This window comes from Gymnoscopelus microlampas (genome assembly GCF_963454915.1).
Source record: "Gymnoscopelus microlampas genome assembly, chromosome: 3".
Taxonomy (NCBI): Eukaryota; Metazoa; Chordata; class Actinopteri; order Myctophiformes; family Myctophidae; genus Gymnoscopelus; species Gymnoscopelus microlampas.
In genome coordinates this window covers 49,320,252-49,346,903 of record NC_139940.1, presented here as the reverse complement: position 1 = coordinate 49,346,903, position 26,652 = coordinate 49,320,252, and the positions used below count along the sequence as shown (strand labels likewise).

Genomic DNA, 26,652 nt, shown 5'->3' with positions numbered 1-26,652 from the left:
GATTTATAGCGTGACCATAATACATAAAAATGTCAATGTGTTGGCGTCTATAAAAGTGCTGGTGTGATGGAAGCAAAGTGGTGACATGGAGCTTCCACTGCAGCGACTCAGAGCTGACATCCTCCACTTCATCAAAGCGCTCAACGCAAAAAGCACATCTGTCACACAATTTTGGAACTAAGTCAATGAATTATCAACGCTATTTATAACCATTAGAAGTGGTCAAGGAGAGAGACGGAGCACATTGTATTTCCTGCAGATGATAAAGGAAGGATCAGCCAGGTGACAGAGACAGATGGATAGGTGGCAGTACCGAACAGGCCTCTCCTACTCGCTGTGTGGAGCACAGACAGGACACATTCCTCAGTTTTAATTTGTCTAAGGACTCATCATTAATTCTATAAACCACCGATGTGATTAAAATGTGAGAGGATGTCTTGTTTGTGTATTTTGTTTTCTCATTGTAAGCTACAATCGTCTCTGGTTAAAGGGTGAATAGGAGCAGACTGGACTCCTGATGTATCAGGACCATTGACTGTTGTTTAATCACGTCGCTCAAAAACATAATCATGTTGTGTCCGATGTGAATGCACCTCAACAACCAGGAAACGTAGTCAAGATAATGTTGAACTCCATGCATCTATGAAGCTATTTCTGCAGCTATTGTCTAATATTTACCGCAGCATTGTTGTTGTGAAGCAGTTTTTACCAACAGGAGTGTTTAAATAGATGTGTTATAGGTGCTATTTTCCATTTGGCAAAGGAGACAGACGGACAGGGAGAGAAGTGTTTTGATGAGACTGTCAAAGGAACCAGGGTAGGGAATGCAAGTGGGTGGTGACAGTCAAAGCCAGTATTTTTAATGAGCTGCTGGAAGTGTCAACATAAATACAGCTTTTAACAAGGAAAGGCATCGGGACATATAACAGTAATATACAATGGTTATTATCTAGGGGGAAATAGGCCTTTGGCAAATTACGTTTGAAATGATCAAAGTAGACATCACATACAGCAGCTCTGTGCTGCCCCCACTGGAGACACTTGCCTGGCAGCTCAAAACGGCAAAACACAAGATGTGTGTGTGTGTGTGTGTGTGTGTGTGTGTGTGTGTGTGTGTGTGTGTGTGTGTGTGTGTGTGTGTGTGTGTGTGTGTGTGTGTGTGTGTGTGTGTGTGTGTGTGTGTGTGTGTGCGCGCGCGCGCGTGTGTGTGTGTGTGTGCGCGCGCGTGTTTGTGGTGCACGATTAGCAGATGCCCATGCGGATGCCTTCAAAGTAACCATCTGAATCCCCAACCTTTCAAGAGCTTCTTTGGATGCATTAATCAAAGCAATTAAAAACTGTGAAGAAAATTAGCACAGGGAAATGATAAATATTAAGGGTGTCTGTTCACACCATTTCTGCTGGTGATAATGTTTTTGAGGATGAGTTGTGATGTTGGCCCAACTTGGCCCTCCACTAGTGATGCGCGGGTCAGGTTTTTTCATAACCCGCCCCGCCCGCCCCGCACGGGAGCACAACCCGCCCCAACCGTTCCGCAAAAATGAATATAAATCAACGACCCAGTCCGACCCGTAACCCGCCAAAAAAACAAACACACAAGCAAGTCCATGAAATTGCTTTCCAGAGAGAGAGAGAGAGAGAGAGAGAGAGAGAGAGAGAGAGAGAGAGAGAGAGAGAGAGAGAGAGAGAGAGAGAGAGAGAGAGAGAGAGAGAGAGAGAGAGAGAGAGATGGAGAGGGGGGGGGGGGGCAGAGGGAGGGAGAGAGGGAGGGGGAGAGAGAGAGGTCGGCGCATGTGCCACTGTGCCCCCCTGTTCACTGTGGCTCATGGGCGCTAGCTGGCCCACTGCCAGGCAAAACAAAACCTAATCCCATCCGCTGGTAAAGCCAGGTCTTCCCTTCCTAATCCTACGCTCAGCGCTCCGCTTGTGTGAAGTGCTCACACTGCACTCCCACCGTGTGTTTGTCCACTGGGACGGAAACATATTCTTGTGTTTGCAGACCAGCAGCGCTGTTGTGCTGTAATGTATGGATTTTCAATGAAAACGAAAATTAAAGACAACATTAAACAGTACTGTTATCACAAGGCAACCCCTGCAGGCAGAGTTCATGGAAGTCGAGCGGCGCAGGGACCAACACCTTGCATGCATTTATTCCCATCTGATTATTAAAGAGACCAAATTTGTGAGGAATGGCTGAGCTCCAGCACCGCAGGGTGTGATTAAAGCATCTATTTTCTACCTACAGTATGAGCATCTGCACCTGTGTCCAATTATCCTTAAGTAATGTCTCTGCCAGGTAGCCTCTCACTCCTGTATGGACATTTGGAATGCTTTGTACAGTATATGGAAATACAAAACACTATACTGTATGTACAATGGAGAATTTCACTTTGTTTTGCTGCTTTCACATTCAAGGAGGGTGTTGCATGTGAAAGCAGCAGAACAAAGTGAAATTCTCCTAGTGTTTAATGATGACATGTATTATTGTGTTTTTAGCCTTATTATCTGACCACGTACCACATGCTGTTTACATTTCTGACTAATACAATATTCAATTAATCAAGACATGGGATTGAAGGCGTGGGATTATAATCTGCCACCAATCTACTGGGATCAAATCAGGCCAAAAGGCCCCAAAAGCTTTTCATGGTGTTGATGCACCGTGCAGGAGGAGTTCAGACCGGTGGCTCCAGGACCATTTCAATACTATTGGCCATTAATTATTCATAAAGGCTACAAGTGGATAATAGATTCTTTGGGACTGAAACAAAAACATGAATAATTCATGATTACATTATATCAATATTTGACAGAAGTATTATCTCTCTCTAGCCAAGGACCAAATGTGTCTGTGCTTCTGGTTCCGTTGTGAGTCAGACCCATGTGGATGCAGCCCCCCCTCCCTCTGCAGGGGAAGGTGTTTGTCACGCTGTGTAATGAGCTCAGCTGAGTGGGAATAAAAAACAGAAACAAGTGAACACCAAGAAAAGAGAGGATGAGGTCCTGAAAGAACGTAACGAGGAGGGGATAGAGGGAAAGAGATGAAAGAATGAAGGAAATGATGATATGATATTTGTAGAGTGTTTCCACGCCTCCAACGCCTGTGAAATTATTATGATTATTATGTGTGTATTTCCTGCTTATTTAGGATTATACCGGGGTGATAGGTGGCCACATAATGGCAGGGATAAATACATACACATATGAAGGTTATTACTGCTTGTTTGGAGTCATAGCTGAGGTTACATGCTCTATGAAGGTCAATAGAAAGAGACCTGGTTTCTGAAGGGCATTATAAGGTCACTGCAGATGAGGTGTTTGCGCGATCCAGTGGACGTTTAAAGTCGGTGCTTTTAAGGAGAAAATCAGTGACATTTTGTGGGACATCGAATCGCTTTGTGTCTCTGGTAACTAGCGGGGGAGGTTAGTTTCGAATGGAGTTCGGGAGAGGCCAGCAGTGAGTAGAAACAAACTTAATTACGCAATGATATATGCTGATATATTTCTAGTTTGTGTGAAGATTCATGTTAGTAATATTGTCTACTGGGAGTGTTAACTTCACTGCCAGATTTATTTCTGGCTGTGTTTGCCCACTGCCAGCAATTTTCGTATTTTTAGCGGTGCCAACCGCTCTACACTTGACTTTGTCCGTATGTCTGTCCGTCCGTTGAGCGCGGGATGAGCACGGCAAAGAAGCAACACATACAAACACACGCACACACACACACACACACAGACTTAGCCTCGCGTAGCCAGACAATATCACACGACATACTGCGTGGATATTAGTCTGGTCCCTATCAACGGTTGATTTTCTTCCAAGGGGCGGTTACAAAAAGATCCAAACAGACTCTATTGGTTAGACCTAAACCAATCAGAGCAGTGCTTCCTTGAACGAACCAATCAGAGCAGTGCTTCCTTGTACGTCATTGCTCCAAATAAGGTGATAAGCCCGCCCACATTTGGATACTGGGCCCTGGTTGGTTCCGCACAACTGCGGAGGGAGAGAATTGAAATCTCTATGGAGGGGGGCCAGACCTAATCTGCCGAGGGCTAAAGTGCATGCAATTTTGCAAAGGCAGATTCGTCTGGAACCAGGCTAACACAGACTTGGAGATTGCCTGCCCTATGCCATCTCTCCTCTCATTGGCCACACGTGCCACTGCTTATCAAAGAGGGGTCCAGGGACCCCCAGCGTATGTTATGTCCGTCCGCCCGTTTAAGCACGGGATGAGCACGGGATTTTAAACAGCTATAACTCCAGTTTGCAGCATGCCACCAAGTCCAAATATGGTATGTGGACTTAGACCACCAATAGGGACGAGCATGAATTGCTGAAACCCCGCCCCCTCTGTCTTCCCATTGGCTGGCCTTTAAACAGCCATAACTCAAGTTCGCAGCATGCTAGGGAGTACAAATTTTGTACATGGACTAAAACCACCAATAGGGACGAACTGTAATTACTTAAGCCCCACCCCCTCTGTCTGCCCATTGGCTGGGCTTTAAACAGCCATCATTCCAGTTTGCAGCATGCTACCAAGTAAACATTTGGTAAGTGGACTCAGACCACCAATAGGGACGAACTGAAATCAGTTAAGCCCCGCCCCAAAGGCACCGCTTCCTTCACACAGGGTGTGATTTTTTTTAAACTTTCAACATGTCACAAAAAAATTATATTCATTATGATTGCAAGTCCGATCGTTTGTAAACAGACAGGGTATGTGTGTGTGACACCCAGACAACAAACATTCCGATCGGCTCGGAGCCCTTCTCATGCACCCCCATGTAAACACGCCATTTCTTGTACATCCCTTATGATCGCGTGTCCAACTGTTTGTAGATACACAAGGTAGGTGTGTGAGTGGCCCAGAGAACAAATATTTAATCTGCGACATTCCCTTCTCCTGTAACAGCAGTTTGTAAACAGAGCGTCTGGCGCAACACGCCGAAAAAAAAGGCATGTCGAGAAAAAGCTGTTTCAATGACAGAGTTAAACAGGGAGCAGACGGAGACGGAAATCTTGGATTGGCGTTATTTCCGTATCTGGGTGAGTTACAGTGATAGTAGTCACTACGAGTGATGAAGAACAGTGAGATATCTTATAACATCAATACAAAAAAAAAACGTTTATTACGTCCATGGCAGAATTGGTAATTGGAAAAAAATACGTTAATTACGTCTGTGGCAGTGAATGTATGTCTGTATTTGTTAGTAAATAAAAAACATCAAAAGGTACAGGTTTGAGTAATATCTACTCTCAAGCTCCTATCCTTTTTGCGAGGGCCGTAGCTAACCAGTCGTATACAGTAGGTGCAATTGGTTGGAAATTCGTACAAAAAGAGAGTGTGGCCACTTCATTGTAATTCCAGCTCGCTTCCAGTAATCCCAGGAGATTTACTAGCTGAAGTAATTCATGCCAGTAATTCCTTGTCCCAGAAGTGCTTTGTTTGCACAGAATCAAAGCACTGAGACACACATACATACATAATGTTCCAACTTAGTTACACTACCAGTACAATACAGTCTCATCCCACAACCCCCAAGTATAGTACTTAAAGAATGACAAGGCAACTGGCCTTAAAAAATCTAACATTAACAAATATAGATATTCCCCTCAATACCAGCTCAGAATTATTTACATTTGCAGAATCAATGACATATTAATGTCTTAATGTATGTTTTAAATCCTGCTGCTGTGAGTGTGCTACTTAAAGCTGGGCTCACAGTACAGGAGTTTTAAAATCATAACCAATTTTGAAATTGGGCTGCATCACACACAAAGATAATCTTAGATAAGATTCTCTTCTCTTCTATAATATTAAACATGCACACGCAAGATTTTAAAATAATTGGGAATGAGTGACACACATTACAGGACTTTTGTACTTTTTCTATATTACATTACTCTAGTAGACCCCCTAATGTGGTTATAATATGCAAATATGTCCCTGTATATTGTTGGTTTGTTCCTGTAAGCTGAAATTAGAGAGAGAGAGAGAGAGAGAGAGAGAGAGAGAGAGAGAGAGAGAATAATCAATAATAATAAATAAGGTGGTCCTAGATGAGAGAGAGTTATTGCCCGTCTTGTTAAAATGCCTGTGTCTTAAGTCGTAATAAAAACTGTAGCTTTGTAATTCATTAAGGGCTCAAACTTGGTTGACGTTTGTTTTGTGACAGCGTTGCTGTCCATGGTGCTGAGGTTGTATATGGGTAGTTTATAGGATCTACAGTATACACTGTGATTATACGTTACGTGTTTGTAGCAAAAGATTACATTGTGCACCAATTGGTTTCTGAATAGGGCTGCCACTGTGTGGTTCACCGCACCACACCCCCTACTCAAATCATCTTCCCACCGCTATGGGTGGGAGTGATCACAATCTCTGCTGCAACGTGCAGGATTGAGATGAAATGTCCTTGGTGCAGGCGGGAGCAATGTGAATTCAGGCTGTAGCGGACGGGAGTGAGATTGAAGAATTAAAATAAAATATAGACTCACAATTCAGGGTTCTATCACTATCTATCAGTGAACCTTTTAAAGGGTACAAATAAAAAAGAAAGCCCACTCACCCCTCTGAAGTTGCTCATGGCCTGGAAGTAGACAAGGTAGCTCTTGCGGGGGTCCAGCGGTGTGTTCCAGTAGCCGTTGTAGGTGTGGTTGTCTCCCACTGTGAAGGGGCTGGCCTCTGGAAGGCTGCTGGGGGGCAGCTCGGCCGTGTAGTAGTGTGGCGTCCCCCGCGCTAACGCCTCGCCGTGGGACATGGGCAACGGGAAGCATTCCTGAAGTCCCAGCTCCCTCTTCACTTTCCTGCTGCTCTCCTCCTCAACCACCACCTGGTACGTACTGGAGACATGGACCAATCACAGCCTGTTATTTCAACCACCACCTGGTACGTACTGGAGACATGGACCAATCACAGCCTGTTATTTCAACCACCACCTGGTACGTACTGGAGACATGGACCAATCACAGCCTGTTATTTCAACCAGCACCTGGTACGTACTGGAGACATGGACCAATCACAGGCTGTAGTCTTTATCAAAAACGAATGAAGGTAGGTAGTACGGCTGGGACTTGATTAAAAAAAATAATCTAATTAATTAGAGGCTTTGTAATTAATTAATCAAAATGAATCGCATTTTAATCGCATATCAATCGCATATCAATATTTGACCTGAGAAGCAATTTCTTTTCAGTTAAAACAGATTTTGGTATATGAGTTAATCAATGAGTGAATACATAAGTTTAAGCAACAAAATATAGCATTTTTTTTTATCAAGGTGGTACTAAACAGACCAACAGATCAGTGTTTTACCATAAAGTGCAGCAATTTTAGGAATATATTCAGAGATTCAGGTCCATGCTTCCGTTAGAGTTTTTAAAATCTAAATTTCCCATTCACTGGGCCAAGCAAAGCAGTCTGATCGACTTCTTCTCCCATTGCGTGCACTGGGGTTCTGTTGGTTGGTGCACAGGTATGATCGGTACGCCTGAAACTCGTCCAGTGAGGTGGTGCAAAAACTAAGCTCGATTAAATTGCGATTAACTTTTTTAATCGCGTTAATTTTCTGTAATTAATTAATCGAAATTAATCAGTTAAAGTCCCAGCCCTAGTAGGTAGACAATGTTCCTGCTTCTATTGTGCACTATACTATAACTAAACCATTCCTGACTGACAGTTGTCAAACCTGTCTCTCTGTGTCCAGTGCACACACAGGTGTAGGGCTGTCCCGACTCAGGATTTATTGAGTCGACTCAGAGTCGCGGGTTTAATGCAGAGTTGACGGAGTCGTTTTATAAAAACATATCGATGGCCAAAACGCAAAACCTCCTATCTGAAAAATGTTAATTGTTGGGAAAATGAAAAAGAAAACTACAAAATGTTGTATTTTTTTTTGCACAATGCTATTTTTTTATGAAACCCATCACATAATACACCGTTTCTGGATGTCTGGACTATATTACATTATTATATGTTAATTGCACTGATTTCATATTGCAAATGCAGATAGGAGGTTTTTCCCCACTTTTCCTGGATAATTCTGCAGATAGGAGCTTTTGCATTCAATGTAAAGTGATTGCTTAACTACATAATGACAAATAGTACTAGCTGCAAATACATACATTTACAGCTGAAAACAGTTGCATCAGTGGTGTGGTCTAGTTTTTTTTTTGTTGAGGTATACGATAATCATTCCCTGCACGAAATGCGTGTGGTTGTGGGTATACGCTAGTGCGTTTTCAATGGATGGAATGGGTAGTAGACTGTATGTATACGCCTTCTTCCAAAAAAATCTGCACTGTATACAGCGTAACACGGTAGAACACACCACTGAGTTGCATTGAATGCTTTTTTATTTTATTCAAAAACAAAACAAAGTTTGCAGGGCAATGCTCACAACAAGAATCTAAAATGAAAGTGCTTACAAATAAAATGTACAAAAAGGACAACAGGAATACAATTAGGTGGACTAGAAAACAACTGGCCCAGGCACCCCTCGACATAATCCCCCCTATACCCCCTACCCCCAAACACCACCTGAAATACCCCCCCACTCCCACAACCCCCATTCCCCCCAACCAGCACACTACACCCCCCAAACCCTCATGCCGTCCAACTCCCCTAACTCATACAACTGGATCACCAACCTTGTGTCCAGTGTGGATAGTGGAATAGTATGTAAGATCATTGAATGTCTTAAAGAGCCTATAAGCAAGGAGGAAAGACGGATGCCTTGACCCTAGAATCACCAAAGCCAGGGAGGAGATGAGAGCAGCACACAGGGGCTTTGTCGCTGACCAAAAAGGAGAGGGTCTGAGGGAGGAATATAAGCGGAGGAAGGAGGAGCTATACCAAGTGTATGCAACTCGAAAAACAGGAGCTGACCCAAAATATCAGGGACATTAAAAAGGTGCATGCAAAACAGAAGCATGGCAAGAGCTGGAAGCTCATCAATGACATTTCTGGCAGAAGCTCTTCTCAGACTTCCAAGATCTGGGGAGAAAGCGCAGAGGAACGAGTTGAAACACGGTACCAGCAGAAGAAGAGGATGATCCGATGCTCTTGTCTTCCATGACCTTCCCATACCAGATCATGGATCATTTACCATGGATGAGTACCAGAGGGCCAAGGCTACTATCAAGTGAGGCAAGAGGAGGATGGAGTGACAGCAGAGGTTCTGATGTATGTGCCCATAGACGAGGTGGTGTTGGATTTCATCAAGCACACACGTCTAGTGAGTTGCCGAAGCTGTGGAGCAAAATGATCATCGATCCAGTACCAAAGTCAGGCGACCTCACCAAGACGGACACCTCCAAGGCATTAACCTGAGCTCACAAGTCGCCAAGGCGGCTAACAGGATGATCCTCAACCGTCTTAGACCCATCTTAGACCCTGTACTGAGAAACTCGCAGAACGGCTTCCGCCCAGAGCGAACAGCAGACGGGCAGATACTGGTGCTGAGGAGGATGCTGGAAGGAGTAGGAGATGAATCTTTCAGTGGTGATCACCTTCATGACTTCCAAAAGGCTTTTGGCACCATCCACCGGGGGAAACTGATGAACATTCTCCGGGCCTACGGAGTTCCTGAGAAGATGGTTCAGATGATGGAGACACGCTACTTGAGGCAGTCCAGGCAGTGCCTCAATCCAGGACTTGAGGCAGTCCTTCAAATAACCTGGGCCTGGACTGCTTCAATGGAGCAGGACCTGAAGGTCCGGGGGGCACTTGACTGGAATGCCTTGCATGGGATGAGGAGAGTATGGAAATCAGACATGGGAGAAGACCTCAAGAGGCGGCTGTTCATATAGTTACAGTTGAGTCAGTACTGCTGTATGGGGCTGAGACATGGACCATCACAGCACAACAGGAAAGGGCCTTGGATGGAGTCTACACAAGAATGCTATGACTGGCACTAGGAGTCACATGGACCGACCAAATCAGAAATGTGGTCCTCTACGGGAACCTACCATGTGTCACAGACAAAGTCAGAGAGAGAAGGATGAGGCAGGGCACTGCGTCAGGCACCCATACTGTAACTAATGGCAAGCAAACTGACACTATGGGAGCCAACCCAGGGCAAAGCCAGGAAAGACAGGAAGTGCACCACCTACGTAGATGCACTTCGGCGTAACAGCTTAGCTAACAACACTGTAGAGCTCAAAACCCTGATGCTAGATAGGAGAGTGTGGAGGGCAGCTTTTCAGGAGTCCCAAGTTGGTGTTGGCTAGACCACACTCGCATCGCAAAGACCCTATTCTATATGATCCGGCCTAACTGACTCATGCCCCCCTCAACATAATCCCCCTCCATACCCTCTACCCCCAACTCCGCCACTTGCAATACTCCCCCACTCCCACAAACCCCACCCCCCCAACTGCCAGCCCACACCTCTCCACCTCCATAACTCAAAACCCCATTCCACTTCAGGAGTCCCGAGTTGGTGTTGGCTAGACCACACTCTCGCATCGCAAAGACCCTATCCTATATGATCTGGCCTAACTTGCCTATGCCCCCCTCAACAAAATCCCCCCATACCTTCTACCCCCCAACTCCACCACCTGCAATACTCCCCCACTCCCACAAACCCCATACCCCCCAACTGCCATCCCACACCTCTCAACCCCCATAACTCAAAACCCCATCCCACCCCATACCCTCGTACCCCCAAATCCCATCCAATCCATTACCCCCACTCCCAGAACCCCCGGTCCCCATGCCCCCAACCAACACACCACAACCCCCAAACTCCACCCACCCAAGCCCTCATGCACCCCCCACCCCATAACCCCCCAACCGCCACCCCACACCTCTCCACCTCCATAACTCAAAACCCCATTCCACTTCAGGAGTCCCGAGTTGGTGTTGGCTAGACCACACTCTCGCATCGCAAAGACCCTATCCTATATGATCTGGCCTAACTTGCCTATGCCCCCCTCAACAAAATCCCCCCCATACCTTCTACCCCCCAACTCCACCACCTGCAATACTCCCCCACTCCCACAAACCCCATACCCCCCAACTGCCATCCCACACCTCTCAACCCCCATAACTCAAAACCCCATCCCACCCCATACCCTCGTACCCCCAAATCCCATCCAATCCATTACCCCCACTCCCAGAACCCCCGGTCCCCATGCCCCCAACCAACACACCACAACCCCCAAACTCCACCCACCCAAGCCCTCATGCACCCCCCACCCCATAACCCCCCAACCGCCACCCCACACCCCATAACTCCAAACCCCATCCCACCCCCATACCCTCATACCCCCCAACCGACACAACACAATATTCTCACAGGGTTGTTGGCTGCCACGGTGTTCACGTGTGATTTTGATCTGCATTTAATACAAAATCACAACATGGATGTTCACATCTAAGCAGCAATGACAACCTCTAACCACAAGTTCAAAATGTTCAACGCCAAAACCTCCTATCTATACCTAAAAATGACCTCCTATCTACATAGATGCACATAGGAGGTTTTTACCTAGAAACAGTTAGGCTTATAAATTAATAAATAATGTTTTTTTAATGCTCATTTTGAGATCAAGACATTCTACAGTACTGTAACAAGTGTTACCAATCACATTTTTGATCAACTCACACTCTTGGTGTGATAAAGGTTTCACCACCTGACACTAATCATTAGCAATCAACAAGGCAATGCAATTAACTTGACAGTTACTAACAAATACTTAAATAGTAAGGTTGGAAGACACTTTTTTATTTTGAAAATAATTGATTTGTACAAACTGAAAGACATTTAGATGGTCTACATAACACAGCATTCTAAAGTTTCAGCTCTGTCTGCTGCTCAACTAGTTCTGGTGCAGATAAGAGGTTTTGCGCTTCAACATTTTAACACTAATTGGCACTGAACAAGATAGGAGGTTTTAGTCAAATGACTTTTCTGACAAAATGAGGGGCGGGACTATCTTGCAGACAGACTGAGCATGTGCAGCATAGCCTATAGTCCTCATCCACAGTGAAATCTGAAAATCAGGAAATTTGCACTTAGGAGGTTTTGCGTTTTGGCCATCGATATATAGACATGTTTTCACTCTTCACCTGCGATATAACCACTCCTCCTCCATTCCTTGAAACACGAGCTTCTCCTGCTAGTTTACCGCGGATGCACCCCCTCCCCCCCCCAAAAAGAAAAGAAAAAAACGTTTACACTCAAGGAATGCTCCTCGACGTCAGGCTCCTCGACCGACATGTCGACGCGTCGACTTTTAGGGGACATCCCTACATACAGTAGGTGTAGGTGCATGGTGGCATGTTGTCCCGTTATGTGAGCTTTAACTAAAGAGCGTGTCTGTCCCGTGTTCGTGCCCATGCGCACGCAACATTGGTGCTGGCAGTGTCGCTGTGTCTCTCTGTTTGGTGCCCTTGCACCAAACACAGACTATTAGGTCTGTTAGTCTATTAGTTACCCCATCACGTCTGTTCTTGTGAAGCACTTTTGATTGTATTGTTGAAATATAACTATATAAATATTTGAAACTATAAAGGTGTGCTCAGTAGAGCGTAAATCCCCACCAGGAGGCATGTACCTCCCTCCATCTTTCTGTCTGTCTGGGTCATGTGATGACAATGTTTTGGGGTTCTGTGTGTGTTTGATGTTGAGAAGGGATAGAATAAAGGACAGTAATTACATCATTACAGTGCAACCAGGGTAGACAGGCTATGAGCCATATTCATATTTCAATCTCTCTCTAGCCAAGGACATTTCCAACGACAGCTTTGTTTCCCTGACGGATTACATCTTTGACTTTGAACAGAGATATAATTGGATAAGCAGGGGTCTTATTATGCTTCAAGTTGTTAAACATAGCATGTCTGGATGCAAGAAACAGTTGACATTAAGTTCACGCATAGATCTAAGGTTCTCTTCTCTGAAATATCTGCTAAAATACCTCTCCTGCTCTACCCTACCTCTATCCTCTCTCTTCTCACAACAACTACAAATGATGGAGCGCACTCAAACTAAAGACTTTCACCCACTTCTTTACATCTGTAAACCTATGACGTGACAAAGATGATTCTGAAAACAGGATTGTTTTTACATGTAGTAGTAACCATGATAATACTGTGTACAGATACAGTAATGTACTTTGATAACCAAATGATTAATTTAAGAAGACATTGCATGTAAACAACATTACAGACATATGAAAAATAATTACACATTATTCGTTGTGAATAAAAGTAATTACAGTGATGTGTTACTATAGTGATGTGTTGCTCCTACACTGTTGAGCACAAATGCAGACGTAGTTCAGCAACAATGCAGTGATGCAGGTTGGTGTGTGTGTGTGTGTGTGTGTGTGTGTGTGTGTGTGTGTGTGTGTGTGTGTTCTCACCTTACAGGAGCTCCTCGACCCTGAGCAGGACGAAGCAGGACGGTGATGGTGCTTTCTGTCTCACCCAGAGGAGAAGGCATGTCTCCATAATCAAACGTAGGAGCTGCAGTTACACACACACACACACACACACACACACACACACACACACACACACACACACACACACACACACACACACACACACACACACACACACACACACACACACACACACACACACACACACACACACACACACGTCAATCAGTGCTCATTGGCCCCAGCAGAATAGTGTGTATCAACACCTATAAAAGTGTCCCTGTTCCCTCATAAAGCTTCTACAGGCCTCTCAAGTCTTGTGACAGAGACAGTGTCTTTAATGTCCCACAGAAACACATCCCAGTTGCTGCATAAGGGACCGTGTCCACATCAAGCTGCCAGCATCTTTCTGCCATGCATTTCTATTATATGGCAACACATTCACACTGATGCTGGAGCACCTCTTTCCAGTGTGTTTCAGCACTCTCGCCTTCCAGCATTTTTTGGCAGAGCACCCTGGGGGCTTCAAGCTGAAACTAGTTCAGCTTTCGGAGAGGAGGGCCGCTCATCAATGTCACGTTTGATCCTCCTGTCTGTGTCTGACAACCTGGTCATTTATGACCTGACTTTGAATCATTACCACAACCATGAGAAGTCTATAATATATAATATTATTAGAGAAGTCTGTTATGTCAACTAGGCTATTTGTGCTAATAACACAGATCAAAGGTTGTTGGAGAACAGTGAAGGTTGAAACGTTGTGAGCGTGTGCTTCAGAAGTCAGAAGCACTCTGGACATGATGTCCAAAGTGATCCTCCACTCATAAAATGATTTCTGTGAACACGACCCCTAAACAGATATAACCATTCTAATATCCACACACAACACCCACACCCTCTCATAAGGTGCCATCTCCCTCCTGGAAACCAACACAATTAAACATCACACTAGTGGGGGACAAATTGAAGGAGATTTGGTCCAAGTCCTGCTCCTCCCAGGTGATGCAAACCGCACATTTATTATTTTTGATATCACTATGAATTAGTTGAGGGGAGGAATGTAAACTATTGTGGTGGAATCAACCATGATGTTATTAAAACCACAGACTTGTAAACAGCACAACAGGAAGGGCTGACTTCAATGAAGGTGAGACATTAAGGAATCTGATTAATTCAGTAAGAAGTGTTTTTTGATGCCACAAACTACAAGCGACTTTGATGCAGGCTGCCTGATAGAGTCCTACTGACGGATGATTTGGACAGAGAGGTATGCCTGTAAGGCAATAAGTATAGATAACTGTGATGAATGTCAGTGACTACCTCACTTGTTTAGTGTTAGTCACTTTATGTTGTTCTCTGTGTTTTTGTGTACTGCAGTTTTTAGTCCCTCACTCCAACACAAATTTCTCCTATGGGGGACAAAGTAAAGTAGACCATGAATATTGAACATTGAACATTGAGATAACCAGAGAGCTTGGATAATACATTGCGGACCCTTGTCGGGTTGGGGCCGGGCCGGGCTCAAACACCACAGGCCAGGGCCGCGTTCAGACTAAGGTTTTGAGCTTATGCAAGGCTCTAATGTATGTGCATGCGTGCACATGTGTGTGTGGTGAGCTGGGTACTGCTGATCGGAGTTCAGTGTTTGTTCGCCGTCAACATAGATTTGAGAGACGTTCAGTGTAAGTGAACATGATGCATTGTGGGATATGTAGTGGCTTCAGAACTCCATCTGTGGTCTGGCACGGTGCCAGTTTCCTGTCTGCAACACAACCACTACAGAGTGATTGAGCTGTGAATCTGTAATTAAAGAACCCTGCATGTACACACCATTAAAAGAGAGGGAGAGAAAGCAAGAGAGCGAGAGAGAGAGAGAGAGAGAGAGAGAGAGAGAGAGAGAGAGAGAGAGAGAGAGAGAGAGAGAGAGAGAGAGACCCATGGGAGTCACTTCGCTACTGGGGGATTGAAAGGGCAGACAAACCTCCCAGAGGTGGCGTTCACAATCGCCTACTTCTCAAACGTGAAGCCTTTTACATTTACACACTTAATACTATGGCTCCTGACGGGCTCAACAAGGAATTTGATGTCAAGCCATTTCTGTGAACGTTCTCTTTTTTAACTGTATTCATTTTGCCCTTTATTAATGTCTCCACCAGGCATGGCAAGAGATGGCGGCCGCTGCGAAACTGCACTCCCTGAATGCCAATTCAGAACCTCTGCCCCAAATTTTTCACATGGACCTGTTATAGCGCCACAAATGCAATGTAAATTAACTCATAAATATCACCGCTCACTTCACACTGGGTGTGATTTTTTTATATTACTCCTACAGATTTTATCCAAACGTCATGCAAATCGGTACACAATATCTCTATAGTCATGTGATCAACCCGGATCTGTCCGATTTCCCAGATTCTATCCTGATTATGCTAAGGTTGGCTTCCAAAGTTTGTAGGATTGGTCCGATTTGAACAAAATGCCTCAAATCATGAACGCAGCTTGCAATTTCCGTGAAATTTCACACGCGCATTCCCACTAGGCAGAGGAATAAATGTGACCCTTTTCGCATTGGCCTGTTATAGCTCCACCAACAGGTCTAATTTAGCAAAACACATTTTTGGAACAAAATGCCTCAAATCATGAATGCAATGTCCGATTGCCGTTAAGGCCTAAGAATAAATGGCACCCTTTTCACATTGGCCTATTATAGCGCCACCAGGAGGCCACAATAAGTACCTGACCTGGCGGAGACCTGTGCTCCGAGGAGCGCCTTTTCTAGTTTTGTATTGCATTTGCTGTACCTTATAAAATGTTTTCACTGTATTGTGGTCGTTACATTTAGGAGTTTGGAGGACTGATTTCCATTTCTATTTTTCCATATTGTCCTTTAACATTGTATTATGGCATTATGCTATACAGCCTATACGGATGGTCGTCTAACCATCCCAACCTTGACTCCCCTCTTTAATTGGAGAATTGTTCTCCCTCAGAATGACAGTTGGCTTCACTGCCGTCAAACTTTTTGTCCCAGAGCTACACGTCCTCAGTGTGGCACTAGCCAGTGCAACCTGACCTTGTAGATCGGTTGGGTGTGTCAACCTTACTCATTCACAACAGCTGCTATCAATTGCAATGCTGTCCTCTGTTTGTATATAACACGCCTATTGCCTGTATTGTATCAGACCTGGTGAAGACCTGTTAGGGTCGAAACGTTGTACATAATCTATTACATTTTCTACTGGGAGCTATACAGTGTGGTGTGCGGAATTTCCTTCCTCTTCTTAAGACTGATTAGGTGACACTTCCATGGTGAGAGAGAGTTTATAAGTTAAAAAGTTAATAAGGTAGAAAGGGAGAGTGAAAGTGATCGCCAGTGAGAGAGTGAGACAGGATAATGGTCTGTGTGTGCGTGTGTGTGTGTGTGTGTGTGTGTGTGTGTGCGTGCGTGCGTGCGTGCGTGCGTGCGTGCGTGCGTGCGTGCGTGTGTGTGTGCGTGTGCACGTGCACGTGTGATGGTGTTCCATCCCCAAGGCCAACATGCATCATTAACATATCTCCATCAGCATTAATAAGCTCAGAGACTCTCTCTGTACACAACACCCTGGCTGTGTCCCCTCTGTGTCGTTACTCTGCTTCTTAAACACTTCATTTATGTTTGCTCCACTGTGAAATGACAGCGTGACACTGCTTGGGAGAGGCAGAGGAAAACACTTCTTACACTCAGAGAACAAAGATGCAGAGTTGGAAAGAGAGAGATCTCAGTCCATAATTATAACTCACAATGAGAGAGATACGTGTATATGGCCATCGTCCTTCCATCTGTCTCAATCTATGACAGGCAGTGATGGTCCAGAGTGTAGCCCTCCCATGGAGAGGCTGGACTTCTTTCAGGCTGCTTATTCTCTACCAAACTAATACTTATTTTCTACCAAACTATTGCTAATTGTATGCTAAAACTATTGTTATTTTCTAACAACCTATTGATTTAAACTGTAGTAGATGATTTTTTTTTTGCCAACTGGGAATTCAACGAAGCATTTCAATTAACTTCAAGAGTACATCGATCGATCAATGAGCCTTTCTTTAAAGCTGCAATCCAGAGCGTATTACAACGAATATAACATTGTATCTACATGGTAGAGTATGTGATCTTGGGTAAGACTCACGGATTGCAGCTTTAAACCTTACGAATGTGTTGAGGGAATGTCCTGCATTTCAAGTGTTGTTAAAAACAACTGTAATTAAATACAATAACATTAAGAATCCAAATGGAAAATGAAACAGCCTCATTGTCAACATTGAGTCCAAGTATTTTGCAGTTTGAGTAAAGGTACAGTTGCAGGTACAATAAGTGGGTCACTAAAGTACAAAGCTGTTGGTTCCACAAGTAGGTCACAGTTCATTTGAGAACGTGGAGAAGGCAGTCCTATGAGCCTGTGTAAGGAGTGCCAACGCTCCAGTCCAACACGGAACATAAATAAGGTGGTGTCTTAGTAAGCAGATAAAAACATTAATCATACATGCAGTACGGGAACATACAAACAAACTGCTTAAAAGAGAGATATGATACTACATAAACACACACATATACATGTACGTGCACAAAAACACTCACACATACACATTGACCAGAATCAATTCAGAGCGTGATTGTGTGGTTCTCTACCAGAGATGTTGGTGGTGATTTCAGAGTGATTAATGCTACTCTACCAGAGATGTTGGTGGTGATTTCGGTGAGGGCGGTCTGGCCGAAGCCCTTAGCTGTGCGGGCTCGGACAGAGATCAGGTAGGTGGTCCCAGAGTGAAGGTTGGAGAACATGTGGTAGGTCTCGTTCCGCAGCTTGGACACCGTTCTCCTGGGACCCGGCACGTTGATGCCCGGGTCAGACGACTCAATGCTCTGGTAACTGATCTGAGGTCAGACAGGAAGAGATGAAATAACGTCATTAAAATCTACACCAAAGTAAGACATCCAAGCTCATTTTATGATTTGTTCTACGAAATATATATACACTTACACAGTTCAAGTTATATATTATCTTATCTTAGCTTCTCTTATCTTATCTTCCAGTGACAACTTCATCAGTCAAACAACCTCAAATTTTGAGATGATCACAGGTTAATGTTCTGTTATCTCATCTTACATGTTATATTATTACTATTGTATTGTTAATATCTTATTACTACTACAAGCACAAACAAGCCGCAACCCCACAGCAACAACATCATCATCATCATCAGCAAACAACTTTCCACTTATTCTGTCTTATTGCTGGAGGTACAAACAACCTCCTTCATGATCAGACTCCAACAAGAGAGGAGAGGAGATTCATGGTTTTGCTTCATGTCCAAATGGCTGCATCATCAATATCTATTCTAACATTCAATTGATATGTGTGTATGATTCACTACACTTACACTTTATTTATTTGCATTGTTCAATCAATGTGTGAACTACTGGACACACACACACACACACACACACACACACACACACACACACACACACACACACACACACACACACACACACACACACACACACACACACACACACACACACACACACACAGTTATGTCATTGAGGTTCTCCTCCAATGCTGAAATATGTCTTCTGTTTTGTTTTCTCTAAGATGCATTGTGTTTTTGTTCTGTTTCTTATCATTGAATGTTTCTTGCTGTTTTTATTTCTGTTGTATGTAAAGCACTTTATGAGTCCTCTCTGTGAAATGTGCTATACAAATACAATGTACTTACTTACTTACTTACAGTACGGACACACAAAAAGCCATTCTGAACAAACAGGCTTTGCAGATCATCATAACAAACGCCTTCTAAGTCTGTGTGACTAAATACACACAGATCTCTACGTTCCCACTGGAAAGACACACATCACCAAACGGAGCACAGGCCAGAGGAGGAAAAGTCTGACGGGCCGGCATGGCGGTCGATGTGGCTCCAACAAACTGGTCAAAGGTTTAATGTGAGTGAAATGAAGAGGATTTCTGCAGCTCTACATAGAGCCTCCTCTGTCAACCCGGGGAGATCAACACGCTACAGAGAGAAGATCCTGTACAGCCGCCACTTTATATGTCAAACCACAAATCCCATTTAATAAGATCCTTCACGTGACATTGTGGAAAAGGCTTTAGGAGGGAGGGAGGGAATGGTAGGTAGGTGCCTGTTTTTTGTGGAGATTTTCAACATGTTAAGAGGCAAAAAGGAACTAAATGAAAACAACATAATTACCTGGTGAGGTTAATTAGACGAGTACAAAAACACTGTTTGCTTTCATGGGTGATTAACTAGTTATTATCTTAATGAAGTTGTTTCTTAATTTTTTTCTGCTGTGAAAAGTGACTTTGAGTACCAAGAAAAGCGCTATATGAATTGGATGTTGCATTGTGTTGTATTGTGTACTGCAAACTCTGATCCTGCCTCACAGGCTGTTAATACCACATCCAGACGACTGCAAACCAGGCCATGATCCTTGAGTTAAACATTTAATTCACAATCTTCTTATGAAATCTGTTGCAACTGGCCTCCCGTAGTGAAGGCTTGTCAGGCTGGTATTTTGTGCTGACAAAAATGATCTTTGAAAGCTACCATTTTCCTTTTAAAATATACAAGGACTCAGAACTAGATGTCCAACCAAATTATACTCTTGTCAGAGTGGAAAAGCCTCTGGGCTTCACTGGTACATGCAGATTAAAGTATTTCTGGTCTCATATGTGTGTATAGTAGGTGTGTGTACTGTATGTCTACCTATCTATGTTTTCTGTGTTCTGTAATGTAAGTTGTACAATGTTGATAGACTTCGGTAACTTGTTGTTTAGTTGAGCCTATGATAATTGCGCCTGAACAACACTTTTGGTAAAAAAATGAATAACCGGAAATGATTCTGCTCAATCGATCGACAAATCTATCTATCTATCTATCTATCTATCTATCTATATATATATATATATAATAATAATAACTCTCTGTCAGTCTGTCTATCGTAACATGCTCATACTGACTTGCTTGTATACACATCCATCCATCCATCCATCCATCCATCTTCATCTGCTTATCCGGAGTCAGGTCGTGGAGGTAACAGTTCCAGCAGAGAATCACAGACTTCCTTTCCCGCCACATTAGTCACTTCTAACTGTGGGATCTCGAGGCGTTCCAAGGCCAGCATGGAGGTATAATCCCCCCATCTGGTCCTTGATCTGCCCCGTGGCTTCATCACAGCTGGCCGTGTTTATCAGATGTTTAATCAATGGTCAACATAAAAAAAAGAATACATACTGAGTCAAACAGTATAAGTGCTTACCTCGTATTGGGTGATGAGGCCATTGGGCTCCACTGGCTCCTCCCACTTCAGGAAGATCATGTCATCGAGCGGAGTGAAGGTCAGCGTCTCAGGCGCGATGCCTCCGGGAACTGCCAGGAATCGTCAGAACAAACATTTGTGATGAAATTGAAGTGCTAATCCCAGAACAATCAAACCATGTCAATATCACACAGACGCCAATGTCACAGTGGATCACAACATATAGAACATGAAAAAACACGGTAGTATTTAATGTGTAACATCTAAAACGTGAGGGACACACGCTCGCGTGCACACGCACACACACATAATATACAATGTATTGCTCTTTCTTTTTCCCTTTCTCAACCTCCACCTCTCTCACTTTCTGAGAAATCGTCTGTTTTGTCTTTTTCATGGAAGAAATGATTTTGCCTTCAGCCAGGTTTCTGCATGGAGACCATCTGCCACGGCACAAAGGAATAATACCAGATAAGAAATAAGTGCAAGAATCCTCTCCCAGGCTCACTGGAGATTCAAAACCAGTTATTCTTTTCTTTATCATTTTCCATTGAAAATGAAAAGGAACATTTGTATTGTTAATGCAGCATCAGCATGATATGACCAGCTCCCTCTTTAATAATGTCCACTAGATGGGAGCTAGTTGTTAGAAATGCTCTTCTTAGACGTACATGGAATTTTGTCACTACTTGAGGGTGCAATCGCAGCCCTAACAAAACATTAAGGCCACGTTTACACAGTAACGATCAGAACAGAAAACAACAAAGTGCCCCTGCGCTCTCACTTTTTATTCTGAGTTTACACGGAGACGCCAAAGTGATTGAAAACGCTGTAGTGTGCATGCCAGGTGGCTAGGTGGCGGTGAGATAAGCTGCCAGATAGACCAGTCAGCATACTGTAGAACCACTTCCACGGTTACGCGTCCCTCTTTCTCCCTCTCCCTCACACTCGTCCCCCGCCCACTTGCGGCCCTGTCACAAACATTTAACACCCACACACACACACACACTAAAAGAACGTTGCGGAAATGTCGCGAGAAGGGGAACGAACTGTACAAGCAAAAAGAGGGACGCACATGGCGTCTGTTTACATCAGCGTTTTGACGTTTCCCCAAATTGCATGTTTACATGGAGACTGCAGGCAGAGCGTTTTCAAAGATTTCCGCTCTGGAAGGGGCTTTCACTATGTTGCGGTTTCAACCGCCGAAAATGCCGTTGCCGTCTAAATGGAAGGCACATCTGATATTTTATTCTGCCGTTTTCTCTAGAGACCGTTAACGTCTAAACAGGGCCTGGAAAACTAAGTGGCATCACATTGTTTGAAGCATGGCTTTTGTTTGATTTCAGCACAGCTTAGAAGTCACCTAAATAGTTCCTGTGCATCTGGACACCTGGGTGTCTGAGAACAAAGTGGTGACAGAGTGGTGTGCAGGCATGTGAGGCTGGAAGGCTGCCAAGTCACCTTGCCTTGGCTATTAGGCTCAGCTGAAAGCCCTGAAATATTTAATACTGTATTACAATAACATTGATATAAAGCCTTGTAATAAAGCCCATTACCCATTACTAGGTTTGTTAGCTTTGTATGTAGTACTGTATATAGTGACTTACTGTCCTCGTCCGTCTGAAAGGTGACCTCTCTGCCCTCCTTCTTGCCCTCGGGGTTGGCCAGGGACAGGCGGACATGGACACCATGGTATGGTGGCAGGTCGCGCAGCGTGAAGCGCGAGGCGTTGCGCTCCACCGCCAGACACTCGCGCACGGTGGTGTTGTGTCCGCCGCCGCCTCCCGCCGTGGCGTAGCGGTAGCACAGGGACACAGAGTAGGTGTGGCAGCGCGTCAGGTTGAAGGCCAAGGTCTCCCACTGCAGGGACAGCTGACGGGACTGGATGTCTGTGGCCGTGAGACCCCGCAGCGCACGCATGGGCTCTGGAGGAAGAGGAAGAAGAACTAAAATCAAACAGCAGGAAATACTGAGAGACGACTAGAAGAAAGTACACGGGAGGAGACCCTTACTGAAACCGAAAAGTCACAGGTTTGATTCCTACAACAGCCAACATCTCTCCATTCCTGATCCGTTCCTGATCCCTAAAAAAATCTATCAGACAGCTGCAGTAGATTCAGAAAGCTGCTGCTGAAAGTGTCACATACTCCAGTTCTTAGAAGTTTACACTGGCTCCCGGTCTGTCAAATGATTGGTTTCAAAATAGTGTTGTTGTTTATAAAGCATTGAATAGCTTTAGGGCGAAAATATCTTCATGATCTTGTACTACATTATGAACCATCCAAATTCCCAGAAAACTGCAGGTCTGCTACAACTTATTTATAATAAAATCAACACTGAACCCCTGCACTCTAAATTGTGGAGAGTTAATTTAACACACGCGCACACACACACACACACACACACACACACACACACACACACACACACACACACACACACACACACACACACACACACACACACACACACACACACACACACACACACACAGTATCCGTGTCTCAAGGGTAAAATGTGAAGCAATCAAGTCCTAATTATTTCTAATGAATAAAAACACTTTCCCTAAACACTCAGGAGCATGAACATATAATTGCCTATTTTTAATTTTTTTTATGAGGTGACTCCTCATCAATAACAAACGGGTGACTCCTCATCAATAACAAACGGGTGACTCCTCCACTCCCAATTGTTTCTGAGGTTTTCTCCCTCCTGCATAATAAAAGCATCAGTGTGGTATCAGCCTTTCACCCCAGCTCCCCATGTTCACCCCACTGTCCCACCAGGACACGGAGGTCAGGCGTCTCCTTTTAGTTCCTCCCTCCATGGAAAGGCTGACTGAGATGTACAGAGAGCCTCTATCCACTGTCACACAGACCAGCCAGTGTTCACTAAGACATCCAAGTTGACGGCTGCTGGTGGGTGGGGGGTTGAGCCAAAGACATCCTCAATAATGACTTTTGTCAATAATAATTATTAACACAATCCATGCCTTTTTTGCATGATATTATGGTATATCTTTGTTCTTTAAATAGGGCTGTTGAATAATGGGGCTGAGGGAGGATGGGGGTGACAGCAGAGATACAGGTGGCAGAGATACACAGGTGTATGGAGAGATCAGCACACATACTCTGAGGTTACCAAGGTCTTCACCTCTTCAATGGGGCTCCAGACGCTCCTAGGGAGTCTCACCACACTGCAGACCCAAGCTGGGAGCGTAAATCAGGCTGATAATGCATCCATAAGCAGAGGTCCGGACAACAGAGCAATAAAGAGGATAATCAAAGTAAAGGAAATGAATATGAGAGTGTGGTCCCTTGACAAGCACACACACACACACACACACACACACACACACACACACACACACACACACACACACACACACACACACACACACACACAGTCATGTCATGTTGTCATGTTGCTTTTCCCTAATCCCTTTCTCTCCTTTCCTTTCACTTTGTTTCCCTCTACTTTATGTCCCACACATACATTAGTGCTTATAAATGGACATGCGCTCACATACATTCATGAGCAGCTAAAGCTTATCAGACACAAAGGTCTTATCTCTATCCTGGGCTCTTACCCTTCCCTGAGCTCTCAACCTCTTAAGTGAAATTCCATAACAGCAGCATGCAAGCCACAGTCCTCTGCAGTTACCCGCTTCTACCCTTGTAATTGTCTGTCTGGCATCTCATTCTGGGCAGAAACATGAGCAGGGCATCGATCTGCGTCCGCTGCAGACCAAAGCCATGGCAGACGAATGGACGGGCAGGTAATCAGTATACTGGTAGGCAAAGCAGGAAATGTTCTAACAATTGTTTAGTGTGCCTTGGGTGCAATTGATAGTCTGCACGGTTCAAGAGCCGAACAGAGGCGGGCATTTAACCACAGAGCCGATGAAAGCACCGCCACACAGTGTGCTCATTGTGGGTTTTATCAAACTGGCTCCCCTTTGCCTAGTCTGTTAGTCTGTATGCCACACGTGCCCCACCCTCCCCCCCTCCCCCCCTCCCCCCCCTCCCCTGACACCCTGCAGTGCAGAGCTGCAGTCGTCCCACTATGGCCCAAAGCCAAACCACCATACGGCTCAGTGACCCACCAGGAGCAGCAGGTGGAAGTCCATTAGTTTGTGGCCCACCTGCTGCACCCAGCTCTCCTCTGTGATTTACTGGAGGGGCTTCAAGCTGCGTTAACATGGCCTGGTGATAATCACGGCGATGGCTCATCAAGCACACCTGGACGGCCATCAGAGCCGGGCGGGCGGCGGCCATGTTCATATTTACGGCCATTAGCTTTACAACATCCACATGAGGACACGCCTCCTCTACTCCTAGCGCCCATATATGGCACAGTTGGCACGGCGACACAGAGGAGGAGGAGGAGGAGGAGGAGGGATGTGGGAGCAGAGAATATGAGCCTCCAGACCATGCCTCCAGCATCATGGTCGCTCACAACAGAGCATCTCAGGCTCTTCTGGAGGCTGTATTGTTTCCTATAGGATGGGTGAGGGAGCGGAGAGATTATTTTTGTTACCTATAAATGGACTGCATTTATATGTATATGCATGTTTGCATTATGCATGTTTCTCCAAAGCGTTTTACAATGTATTTCACATTCACACACAGACGTCGGAAGAAACCAAGGCAGCAACATGCTCATCGGGAACAATTACACTTGCACCGACCTACACCATTTTCTACTAATATTTATTTTTCTCTAGTACAGTATGTATCTATTGTTGTATTTGTATTTTTGTATTAGTATGTATGTTGCCAAATCATTTGGGGTTTGTATTACTTTGTATTTCTTTCTTGTATTTCTTAAGTGAGGTGAGATTAACCTTCTAAACACGACAGGGTTTTCTAAATCTCACCTGCACATCCCAACACAATATTATGCTGTTGTTACAAATGTGTTGTTTTTAAATGAGCAAATAAATAATAATACAAAAAATAAATTCAGTGTCTTTCTCAAGGACATTTCGACACACAGCCAGGGATCGAACTGGGAACCTTACGATTCCAAGATGGCTGCTCTACCTGGCCGCTCGTTAGCGAGCGAGCTGCTAGTTGAGCGAGTGGCCACGGCCATCGGCCGATGGCCGCACGAGTCGCCTGAGTTGGCACGCCATGGTGGACGGAGTCATTTATCTCCCCGTCTCAGAAAATCACAAGCCCAGTCCTCCCTAACCATCCTATAGGAAAAACAATATGCCTTCTGGAGAGGAAGCTTGCTGGTCTTCAGTGAGTGAGAGGGTCCAAGAATCCCTTCTGTTCACTGTGCTAATTACTGCCTCCCCAAGATCTCCACGGCAACCCGAGCGACTTCTTCCTGGTGTTTTAAAGCTTATCAGAGTGGGGGTCAATAGGGGGGGGGGGTGTACACCAGATGGTCAGGAGGGCAGGCAGGGTCGCAATTGGCTCTGGGAGCCAGCTGGTGATTAGAGTCTCCTGGAGAGTGGAGAAGGTGAGACACAGCGGGTGGAGGAAGTTTGCAGTGTAAGGACATCACTAAGAGCAGGAAACATCACGTCACCAAGCTAGAGACCACCAGCACTGACCAAACCAACCACACCAATGGTCCACAAGATAATTTTAATCATTTATCAGCTTAGAATCCAAAATATTGTCATTGTATTCAGCTTCCAAATAAACAACAATAATTGTACTTGATTCATTCAGACAAAGTTGCAACACAAAACAAGCTCAATACGATCACTTCAGTCACTCACAGCCTTCTCATCGTCTAGGAATACAAATACGCAAGACAAGGCTTGTATTGCATCAAAACACCCTGTTTAACAGCCCAGATAGTGATGATATATTATGTCTTTAAAGCCTGACTTCTGTAACTTTTGTCTGAGTCGTACCGGCCGACTGTGAAAGCAATTTCCATACATTGCTCTCTCTCTCTCTCTCTCTCTCTCTCTCTCTCT

The 26,652-nt window shown here is 44.6% G+C and overlaps 2 protein-coding genes across 3 annotated transcripts in view; both read right to left on the bottom strand.

Annotated features, from left to right (window-relative positions):
- LOC311042431 (H-2 class II histocompatibility antigen, E-S beta chain-like) overlaps positions 1-26,652 on the bottom strand; it is a 458,449-nt gene that overhangs the window by 216,524 nt on the left and 215,273 nt on the right. The window lies entirely within an intron of this gene.
- The window catches only part of LOC311042421 (receptor-type tyrosine-protein phosphatase U-like), a 191,896-nt gene that overhangs the window by 56,641 nt on the left and 108,603 nt on the right, over positions 1-26,652 (bottom strand). For both annotated transcript variants that reach the window (XM_084053146.1, XM_084053147.1), the window contains exons 8-12: positions 22,319-22,636; positions 20,712-20,821; positions 18,104-18,305; positions 13,373-13,475; positions 6,571-6,844 (exon numbers count right to left, since the gene is read on the bottom strand). In XM_084053146.1, coding sequence (XP_083909272.1) covers positions 6,571-6,844; positions 13,373-13,475; positions 18,104-18,305; positions 20,712-20,821; positions 22,319-22,636 — 1,007 coding nt within the window. The remainder of the gene's footprint in view (positions 1-6,570; positions 6,845-13,372; positions 13,476-18,103; positions 18,306-20,711; positions 20,822-22,318; positions 22,637-26,652) is intronic.